The sequence below is a fragment of the Alexandromys fortis genome, unplaced genomic scaffold (assembly GCF_014885135.2).
Source record: "Alexandromys fortis isolate MF-2015 unplaced genomic scaffold, M_Fortis_MF-2015_v1.1 scaffold_147, whole genome shotgun sequence".
Lineage (NCBI taxonomy): Eukaryota > Metazoa > Chordata > Mammalia > Rodentia > Cricetidae > Alexandromys > Alexandromys fortis.
Window position 1 is genome coordinate 3,528,116 of NW_026068029.1, and position 11,755 is coordinate 3,539,870.

Genomic DNA, 11,755 nt, shown 5'->3' on the forward strand with positions numbered 1-11,755 from the left:
TATATATATTCCAGAAACTGCTTTGAAAATCAGATGCTTGCTTGTTAATCAAAGGTGTTGACAATAGTCCTTAACTCATTGGAATGTAGAAAATGAATGTAGGTGGAGTCAGAATGGGAACTTTGGTAGAATAAAGTAAGGAATGGTGGGGGTTCTGGGTGATAACACTGACTCTTGCTTTCTTAAGATGTATTTTTATTTGTTAACATCACTTGATACATCAATAGTTGGTCTAACTTAAATTAAGTCAGTAGGATTTATGGCTTGGGAGTTGTATGTTAGTTTCCTGCTGCTGATGGAGCAAATTACTTTGAATTTAGTTGCTTAAAACAATACAATTTTATTCTCATACTATTCTCTAAGTCAGAAGTGTGACACAAGTCTCAGTGACCTAAAAGATAGTAGTTGGCATGGATGTCTTCCTTTGTAGAGGGTAATAGGGAAGAGTCTGTCTCCTGCATTTTCGAAATTTTTGAGGCTATCTACTTTTCTTGGCTCATGACCCCTTCCTCCTTCAAAGCCAGCAATGACTGGTGTACCACTCTGGAATTCTCTTGTCTTCCTTTTCCTTTTGTAATTACATTGAGCTTATCTGGACAAACCAGAATAAGTCAATAAGGCAGTCTCTCTCTCTCTCTCTCTCTCTCTCTCTCTCTCTCTCTCTCTCTCTCTCTCTTTCTCTCTCAATATCCTTGACTTAATCACATCTTAAAAGTCACTTTTTGTCATTGTAGGGTAACTTATTCCTGAAGGTTTGTGGATTTTAACGTAGATATCTTTAAGAAGCCACTATTCTGCCTACTATTATTCTGCCTGCTATATGGGGGTTAGCAAAGCCTTAAGCTAGATAGGAAATACTAAACTGTCCTTGTAGCAAGAAAAAAAGGAAACACAGACTGTGTTTGTTAGTGGGCTTGACTGTGATCTAATTAAAGATGATTTATAGACATTGATATTTGAATTTTACATCATTTTTATGTGCATAAGATATTGTTCTTTTGATTTTCTTTCAATCACTGACAAGGATAAAATCCAGACTAGATAAAAGCAAATGGAAGGTTGACTTTGGCTTGTAGGATGTATGAACGTTTACTTTCTATCCTAGCTCATTTATGGTTTTAAGAAACAGTTGAGAAGAATGTCTCCCCATGCTTGACTGGGTGTTACACATATTTCAAACCTTGACCTTGTAGTCTGTACCACTTCTACTTGGTTTTTTTGTTCCCCAAGAGAACAACTTTCATTTTAATGTTTTGTAGAAATAGCTGAAGGTAAAATGATAACAGTTGGTGCTGAAATTTTGTTTCTGTGTGAATGGCAATTTTTTTTAGAGACACGGAGACAATGAGAAAGACTCAAATTATGTGAGTTAATCAGAGGAGTCATCTGAATATTGAAATTTCTATTTTTCTATTAAACCAGAGCCACTGAGAATATTGTTAGCATTTTGGGCTGGAGGGATGGCTCAACCGTTAAAAGCTAGGCTCACAACAAAAACATTTTATTCGAGCTGACTCAAGTGGCAAGAATAAAGAGGTGGCTGAGAAAGTAATGCAGAGAGTATTAAGATAAAAATATCTACATTCAGAAGACCCCTGCTGGGGTTAGTTTGCCATGTCACAACATATCATGTCTACTTCTGATTCACTGAATGTCATTTTCTCTTTAAAATATGACAGGTTTGGATCCTATAATATTTACATACCTTTTGCTGAATGCTAGTTGACTGTGGAACACTTTCTGTTTTCCTTTCTTCTAGGTGAAGGGGAAGAGGACCCTGGGAGAAAATATTGCTGATAACGGAGGTCTGCGGGAGGCCTTTAGGGTACACACCATTACATTTACTGAGCTTTAAAAACCACTTGTGGAAGCACGCATAGGTGTACCTACATGGTGTTGAGGAGTACGGCGTTTTGGACTCTCTAAAACCCATTTGTATTTCTACATGAACTCTATTATACTAGATAAATAGATAAATAGAGCTGCATTTTTTCTTTTGGCATATTGAGTCATCCTAAATAATAATGTTTGTTAAGAGTTGTAAATTTAAAAATGTGGTTTACTGATAGTATACTCAGAATCATATTAAAGAATGCCACAGGACTCTTCTTGGGGCTAAGTTTATGTAAATTGTCTTGAAGTAAAACTTTCTATCCTTCCTTATTTTATCATAAAGCCTTAAACTTCTAAGTTATGGCTGAAGGGTATTCATTCTCATACATTGGGCCAGTGAAAGTCCATAGCAGTGTTTGCATCATATCCTGGTGTGTGGTTAAGAAATAAACATAACGATAACATGGAAAGACTTGCATAAAACTGAATATACTTACTTTACAGACCAGGCTATAATTCTAAAGCATTATATTTTCTATATTTTACTGAAGATGGACTTTATTTTATTAACTAATGGTTTAAAAAAGATAGGTTTTCTTGTTGAGAACATTTAAATTAATAGCATATTGACACCCCTCCAATTTATTGCTAAAGCAGTCGTGCATGGTGGTAAATTTGTTTGTCCCTCCTTGGAATGAGAAGGGCACCTTTAAAATAGCAACTTAATATCTGACCACTGTGGCCCAGTTACTTTGCTATGTATAGGGTATAAGGCGCCCCATTGTTGACTTGCTTTTGATTTTGAATCCGAGTGTCACTCTGTAGACCAGGCTGAGCTCAAGCTCCTGGCAATGCCCCTGCCACAGTCTCCCAAATGCTGGGTTACAGATGTGTACCACCATGCTCGGGTAGCACAGGTGAAATGGCACTGAGTTACATTTCCAGGTTTGTTTTCTTAAAGAAGAACCCCAAAGTGAATTTTCTACACGGCGAGGACATGTAGTTAGTACTTTTGTGCTGAGTGGTGAGGAGGGAAGAGCGCCATTGATGAGACTCACCTGCTCTGCTTCCATCACCAGGCTTACAGGAAATGGGTAAAGGACAGACGGCAGGGGGTTGAAGAGCCTCTCCTACCAGGCATCACATTCACCAACAACCAGCTGTTCTTCTTGAGCTATGCTCATGTGAGTAAACTGAGGGAAGGGCGTAAAAGACGAACTGGATGCCGTTAACTTATGCCCTCACTCAAAGGTGTGGAAGAAAAGTTCCCAGTGATAACTGACAAAAGCCATTTAATCTTGCGCCAGTACTGGGTCAGCTATAAAAATAGTACCAAAGAAGCACACCCTAGTTAGAATGGGCAAATAGGGCCAAATTAAGACCTGTTGTTTGCTTTTATTTATAAATCACGTTTTGATTGGAAAAAGGCTATACACTCTGCCGTTTACATGTGGTCCGTGGTTACTTTGTGTTACGGTAGCAGAGTTGAATTGTTGAAAAAGGGACCTTACTGTTTTTAAAAGGTCAAGTACTTATCTCTCTCTTTTCAGAAGAATTTTGATCAGCTCTGATCTAGACGACAAGATACAAGGGTCCATCCGTTCGTACTGCTTACATTCTAGTCTATAGTAACTCATGTAAATGAAAGTAATGGAGGGAGATGCTGCAAATAAAATGTCTATGATGTTTTCAAATACAACATTTTTGTCAAATTGAAGCAATTCGGGGGTAAAAGAGTAATCCTAATTTTTTTTTTTAAGTCACCATTGAGGAATTTCTCGAGTCCCTCCTTCTTACAGAATGAAGAGATTTTTCACTCTTTTCTACATGGGAGTACATCTGTTTATATGGACTAGGTTATTTTCTACCCTTGAAAAGTACTTGAGAACAGTAACAACCATAATGGGTTTATTTCCAGGAATCTCTTAAATGACTTAGGAAGCATAGTCAATACTATATAATAATGTAAGCAAAGTATAAAAGAAAAAATAACCCAAGAGATGAGGCAAAATTGAACGTGAAAAATAAGCTCACACGGGCTAACTTCTGAGACAATTAAGAAACTGCATTACAAGAAGATCTTTAAAAACATTCATAAATATTGCGAGAGACAATTTGTCCTTATCAAAATAACAGTAACCCATTAGCTTTCCTGCCGTCTCAATGCCTGTAGTAGCCATGACCTGCTAATTTGTTTCTCATGCTTTTTTAAAATGCATTTTTATACTTCTGGTTCTTTCAATGTCCATTTCTATTGATTTAGTAGCTGTATGTGTGTATGGAGGCCAGAAGTTGATGTTGAATGCCTTTTTTTGGTTGCTTTTCACATTTATTTTTTAATACACGTTTCTTTCACTAAACACAAAATTTATGAATTTGGCTATGCTGTTTGGCCAATGAGCTCCACCTTTCTCTACCACCTCTCCCATTCCATTTTCCAAGCTCTGGGGTTATAGGCACATGCCATTATGCCCAGCATGTTTGCATAGGTTTTAGGGCTCCAAACACAGGTCCTTACACTTGTACTAGACACATTACAGATGGAGTCGTCTACTCAGCCCCAATTGACTCTTAATGTTGCAAATTAAATTGGTCCTAAGAATATTAAAATGAATGACAAGTGTTCTTAAACTTTTATCAGGAAATGGAATATATACTTTCTCATATTTACTGATTAGAACAAAGCACATAGTCATGTCTAACTTCAAAGGATGTAGAGACATGTATTCTTATCTCAAGTCCAGACCAGGATGAGGCAAGCAAGACATCCAGGGACCTCTATAATCAGTATACCTCCTGATTATGCTAAGCCATGGTATTGTTCACTTAGTTTATTCATTAAAATGTATAGGATTAAACTTGATAAAAGTTATTTAAAATATTAAATTAATAAGTTGAATACATTGTTCAATTCCAGAGCACATTTGACTCTTTTGCTTTAAATCATTTGCCTGGAAACCTTCCTAATTTACTCAAATTGTGGAATTCACATTGATAAATTCCTTCTGTTCTGGGGATTTGAATAATAGATGTTACTGTTGCTTAAAGTTTTAGCTGATGCACTAAAAATGCTTGCTATCAATTGATTCCAAAATTATCCTTCAGCTCAAGTTGGATGAGTTAAGAAAGTAAGAAAGGTATGATTGGAGTAGAAGTATATTTACAGGGGTGTCTTTATCTTTTAGGTGAGGTGCAATTCCTACAGACCAGAAGCCGCCAGAGAACAAGTCCAAATTGGTGCTCACAGTCCTCCACAATTTCGGTAAATGTGCAAATGGGGGACGGCAGGTTTTAATGGTCTCTCCCCATTCTGTGCTTCCCAATCATACCGGTGTGCTGCCAGATGGGAGTTATGAACCTAAGTCCGCAAAATAAAATAAATACATAATCTTCATTGTGTAGATAATGGAATCTAGCCAAAGAAACTAAGCATCTCTTGTTTCCTTAGAAGTAAGCTGGTCTTCTCAGTGTCTTTTCAACTAAATTTCTGCTTAGTGTTACATCAAGTGGAGTTTCTGTTTTATTGATGTTTATTGAGCTCTACATTTTTCTCTGCTCCCCTCCCTGCCTCTCCCCTCCAAGTGAAGTTGTGTAATGAGGTTTCATCATTGTGATGCCTCAGAAATAATTGCAGTCCAAATCAGTTTTAATATTAAGATTCAGATATCGAATTAAAATTGCATGGGGTCAGAGAGATGATTTGGTGGCTAAGAGCATTGCTGTTCTTGAAGATGATTCAGGTTCAATTTCCAGTGTCTACACGATGGCTCATAACAACCTGAATCCCAACTACCAGGAGATCTGAGTTCTTCCTGTCTCCAAGGCCTCTAAGCATGCACATTGTACACATACACACGATCAAATATTCATATATATATATATATATGTTTATATAATTTGCCTTTGGAGGTCAATAATCCATAGGTGCCATGAGGTCACTGCTCAATAACAAGAGTATTGAATTGATCCAACCATCTATTTTAGCAGGGATGTTTGGGCAAAAAAATAAATTCAGAATGGATTTCATTATCTTAGAAGACGGTATGATCTAGTGAACTAGTCTACTTACAACTTCTAGAATTCTGGTTTACGCTGGTCTGTTTTCTCTTTAAAAGTATTTTCTGTGATAGCTCTTGTTTTTCCCCTTACCCTGTAAATTATCAAACATAAACAAATATGCCCTCATTCTCAACACAAAGGAAGATATATGTGGTAATCTTAAGCAATTATAATTCATATCTAAGGCCAGGGACATTGCATTTTGTTTTTCATCTTGTATTACCCTTTGAAGCAATTGCTTATATACAAAAAGAAAAAGATTAACAACTGTAATTTCAGAATGTATAAAATATTAAGTAAAAACAAAATTAAGGTTGATATTACTTATCCTTGACTAGGTTCTATGACTTGAGAGAAAATTTCCTACAGTAGAGGATAGTTAATTATATAAAGAAATCCAAGAAACCGTGCTAATTTATAGTTACTCTGCTTAGAATACATTATACCTGAATATCTTTATGTTTAATATTTAAATGAACCATTAGCATATCATAAGAAAGTCATCTAGGATTTCCTCTATATTTTAAAATCGTATTCCTAAAACCTTGCTTTAGAAATGCTTCAAAATGACTATAAATTACCCACTAGCATAAAAATCTAATCACTGTGTTGGAACTTCTCCCCCACTGGGCTGAACTGTCACGCAGGCTGACAGTTTCTAATGGACTAAAATGTGCTCCCACTGAAAAATGCAGCAGAGGAAACCACACAGTAGATTAATTGCTCACCAGATAAGTTTTAGAAACAAATTTTATTTTACTAGCTAGTTGCCTGAAATGTTGGAGTTTTGCTAGTAATTTCCAGAGTGCACGTCCTGATTATCGACTCTATTCTATCTTTCACACCTGCCTAAGGTGACTCATTCCGTGATTTATGAATCTTTACCCATACACCCCAGCTAAGCCTGAGACGTTATGGGGGATTTGCTGGATACAGGCCATTGCATTCATTCAGATGCCCTGAGGTAATCATGCCATTATGGAAGAAATAAAATGCTGAGTTAAATTTTAGTAAACCCTTTAAATATTCAGCTGAGTAAGAAATGGATGAGGGGGCGGTTTTGAGCTGACTTGTTACTGATATCTGCAGTCAGTTTAGATTTTGAATGCAGAGGAAAAAAAATCACACAATGGAAATAGCATTTCCAAAAGACAGTTACAACCAAAGGGCCGAGGAGGAATCGGCGGTCTTCATTGCAGTCAGGAACTTGCGCACGTACACCAGATTCTGGAGCTAAAATCCAGGTCAGAATGATTCTTCTGTAACAGCTAGATCCTATCTGTTAGTTGATTCTTAGCCAAATTCTAGGTAGTGTGAATCTCCAAATGAGTGTTTTGGTACATTAAATGCATTGTTAAAAACTAATTGGAAATGCAGCAGGACGGATGGCTTTCATAATATTTTACGGAGAGGGCAAGTGCTAAAGACAAAGCTGTAGGCAGTGGACTTCCCATTATATGGAGTTCAAACACAGGTAGTGCTGTAGTTTTGAGGAGGTCTTGGCAAGAGAGACAAAGAAACTGGAGTGCTTGAGATAGATACCTTGCCTTGATCCCAAATTGGTAGTGACAGACACATCTGGATAAAATAGTGGTTTCTCTGTTTATGATTTGTGCCCTTTGTACCAGATATTTAAGTTTTAGAAACTAATCTCATTTTCCTAACCAGTTGCCTGAAATGTTTTTTTTTGCAAATAATTTACAGAGTACACTTACTATCAGTTATATCCTATCCTTAACACTTGGCCAAAAGTAATTTTTTTTCAAAAGCTAGAAAACAAAGTCTTGGAGATGATCTGGTTGTGTAGGAGTTTTAAGACTTGGAAACGTATGAGGAGTTCTGGCCATGTTTTGAGGAAATGTTGGTTTTCATTCTCGATGATATTAATTTCTTTTCTTAATTAGCTGAGCTTTAGCTGTCTTCCTTGTAAATGGATTAAATGCATGCAAAGATCCTTTTGTAGCAATGGACTGGCTGTTTTATCCAGAACCTGAGGATGTGTATGAATTGAATAACAATGTACTTTTGTCATCTCTTATTTTCAGGGTCAATGGTGCTGTTAGCAACTTTGAGGAATTTCAGAAAGCTTTTAACTGTCCTCCGAATTCCAGCATGAACAGGGGCGTGAATTCCTGTCGACTCTGGTAGCTGGGAGTGCTGGTTCCTACCATTCTGCCAGAGCTGAGGGATGCCATTAGAGGTGGCAACGACGGACTCAGCACCTACCGCCTTTTGCCTTTATTTCTTTGAGAACTTTTATTTTTAATGCATTTTTAGTATTTGGGTAGTTGACTTGCTTGGATCTAAGCAGTATCTGTTCAAAGTCCTTGGGCTTATAAAAGAATTCAAGAGCTGAACCAAATGTATTTCATGAGAAAGCCAAACCAATGAAAACAAATGTCAAAACTATTTGGTTAAACTGGCATCCCTATTATCTGTTTTGGTTAGCCACAGCTCGGTGGCACAGAATTCCAATCCACAGCTTTGCAGGCGACCTGAGTTGAGTATATCCATCGAAAGGACCAGTCTCTGGAAACTGTCACCCTCATTATGTATCTCCTAATTCTGAACCGAGAAGACATCGAGAAAAGAATTTTCTGTTTCCACGTCAGGAACATATGGCTTTCATTTCCCTTTAGCACAACTATATAAACACCACACTGAGGAGAGAGTAAAGGCTCTTCCATCTCAGCCCACTTAATGTTACATCCCTGGAAAAGAAAATCCCTTTCAAAAACTCCTGGAATTAAGGCACTTTAGTCTATATGAATCCAATTTAAAAAAATCCTGCCTAGATCTAAGGTGCACAAATTTACTCTTTAAGTGTTATGAAGGGTTTATCTTTAAAAAAGCAGTGCTGTATTTTGATCCTTAGAGCATTATTTTTTAAACGAGCATCTTTAGTGTTGGTTAATGTAGTATTAGTATGTATGTATGTAGGATGAAATTGTTATCACATTTAAGAAAGTGTGTAGGATAAAATGGTAATGGCATTCAAGTGGCTACTTGGTATTTCTTGTTTCGTTTTAGTTTTATTTAGGATAGGCATTTCCCTATCCCAGTCACATTAACCATTGTGCATGGGGTGCTGGGTTAAGTGGGCCAATAGAAAACTTTCAAAAGCAAAATGACAAATTCAGATGAACCACAGGAGGTCATTTTGTATCCTTGTGACTTGTTATCCTTTTGCAAAAAAAAAAAAAAAAAAAAATAAGTAAGTGTGAGCCACGTCCTTTTGTAACCATGGGAACTTCCGAAGGGAGGAAAATGGAAGGGCACCATCATGAGGAAAACAATTACACCGCATTAGTCTGAGGAGGGTGATTTTCCCCTTGACTTCCTCCTCTCTGAGTGGATACACTTCTGAAGGGCAGCAGCCTTTTCCTCCCCTTAACCATGGTTTAATGTGACCTTGGTTTGTATTTCTAAAAGCAAACAGTATTATTTCAGGTGTTAGGAATATACGTGCCTTTCTCCGGTGTAAGCGTTCTGATTTGATAATCCTCATTTTCTTCCTGTACTCGGGCACTTAAGAATAGCTGGTTTGTCATGCTTATATAAATAGTGCTTTCCTTGTAGATTTCCTTTTTTTTAAAAAAAAAAATTCCAAAGAAACATTCCTGCAGGTCAGAGAGAGTGTTTGATAAAACTATAGCATTATGACTTTTGAAACGGTATTGGTGTTTGGGATTAGTTGGGGCTCTCCAAGTTTCTGGATGGCAGGACTAGTGACTAATTCGGTACAACTTCGCTTATGAAAAGAAACAGAATCCCTCCTAGGAGCCATACACATTTTCTACAAGAACTAGCTTTCCAAATGGTTCTGTCTGACCCTCCAAATTACAGTATTGTTCTTCTCCTGTGAGACTGATTTTGTAAAGAAATAGACAGCAATTAAGTGGTGGAGAGAAGGTCAGACGTACCTGGAGGAATGAAGAAAAGCCGGGTAGCTGGCCTAAGGAAAACAAGACAGGGTTTTGGTAATCCTTGCTAAACATGGCCGCCGGAGGAGAGCCACAAAATCTTCAAACCTAATTATGGGAAATCAAATGGAAATTAAATATTGGCTCTCGGGCTAGGGCTGCAACAACACACTGCTCTGACTCACATAGCAGCTGTTCTGCAAGTGGACTATTAACCGGGCATGTACGAGGTTTTATTTTTTTATGTGTGGGAGATTCTCTTGTGTGAGTCAAGGATTTTGTATATTTAAAGCTGCTGAAGCTGCCTTGTTTGGCCTTGCTGCCATTGTCTAAAGTTTGGTGAACATTTCAGCACTTGTTCAGCATAGGCCTCCTATTTCCACCCCCCCCCCCACTTTAGGAGATGGATTCGGATACGGCTGATGCAAGCTCAGAACTCAGAAGTCATCCCCAAGCGTATTTAGTGCCTTACCTCAATGAAGCTCACAGCGCAGCCCATAACTTTTCTCTACTGTAGCCCTGGAGCACCGCTAAGAAGACACTAAGAACCATGGCTTTCCAGACGGATGGTGCTCATGCCAGAGAAATGGGAAGGCTTAAAATTGCTTGTCAAATATTTCAGAGCCTCCAAAGATAATCTCCGTGTGTTGGGCTTCTGACCTTTGGATTAACTTGCATCTCTTAGATTATCATCTTTCTTAATACGTTTATTCAGCCTGTATTTCTAAAGTAACTTAGTATTTGGTAGCCACCATCTTTGATATTTTGAACATAATGTCTCAATGCATCTTAAATTCTGAAAGAGTATATGGCTGTTTCACAGAATAACACCCTGGTCAGCAGTGGCTCTACCCTACTGTTTTGAAGAAAGATGTTCTTGGATTGCGCATTTAAAGAACAAATCTATGGGGTCACTAGAAAACTAGTAATGTGATTTTTTTCCCCTTGTGAAACAATGAGAATCATCATTGTAAGGACAATAAAACATTGGTTAAAGGATTTCTGTTGCTCTCCTTTTTGTGAACAATTACAATCTATTATATATGTGCATATTCAGGTCTGATTTAAAAGATACTTGCCAGAAAACTATGTCAACCACTACAACAATCTGAATTTCTTGCTTTGGGAGTGTAGGACTTGAACGCAGTGACTTTCTCTGTAGACAATGAGAGATGGTCATTACATACCTTCTAGAATACAAGTCAACAGGTGTAGTTTATTTCCTTTGCAATAATATTCCTGTAGAGGGAAAGAGAGACCTCCGAGGTGGGGCTGGTCTCACAAAAGTAACAATGCACAAGACCATTGCTAGCAGAGCAAAGAATCTCTATGTGCTGTCAGTGTGCTTTAATAATACAGGCAATTTGTAGCCATTCATCCAGCACATGGGAACTGAGCATCCATTCTACTGAAATCCCCAAGCCAGCTATATTCAGGTGGATAATATGCAGTTTCTGGCTTCAATGGGCTGCCTGGTTTAACAGGGCTATGGGCATTGTTAACTGTACTGTTGAATAGCATCTGATGATGTGTAAGTACCTTTGGGTATGGTTTGGGACACAGGCAAAAAAATTTTCAGCCAACTCTCCTATGGTGTACATTATCAGTCCACCCTCTGTCAAGATTCTAGCAAAGTCCTTTGACAAGAAGCCCTAACTCACCTTCTGTGTATTTTGGTTCCTAATTGGCTATGGCTTTCTAGATACATACCTTCTTGCATGTGGGGCTTATTTGTCCAGCCCACTTTCAGTGAACTGTAATTTCCTGGTGCCCTGAGACCATACGATGGACAGGAATCGGAAAGGTTGGCCATTTCTGAATTCAAGCAAATCTATAGGTATACTATACAATTCACGCTAACTTCTCAGTGGAGCCTGCTGGGATTGGCTGATAATGCAAATAGAGGTTCCCGTTAATTATCTTAAATAAATTCCTAGCAT

The 11,755-nt window shown here is 37.9% G+C and overlaps 1 protein-coding gene across 1 annotated transcript in view; it reads left to right on the plus strand.

Annotated features, from left to right (window-relative positions):
• Phex (phosphate regulating endopeptidase X-linked) overlaps positions 1-10,814 on the plus strand; it is a 200,527-nt gene extending 189,713 nt beyond the window's left edge. The window contains exons 19-22 of the mRNA XM_050164389.1: positions 1,760-1,825; positions 2,913-3,017; positions 5,019-5,095; positions 7,938-10,814. Coding sequence (XP_050020346.1) covers positions 1,760-1,825; positions 2,913-3,017; positions 5,019-5,095; positions 7,938-8,040 — 351 coding nt within the window. The 3' untranslated portion in view covers positions 8,041-10,814. The remainder of the gene's footprint in view (positions 1-1,759; positions 1,826-2,912; positions 3,018-5,018; positions 5,096-7,937) is intronic.
• Positions 10,815-11,755: the final 941 nt, after the last annotated feature.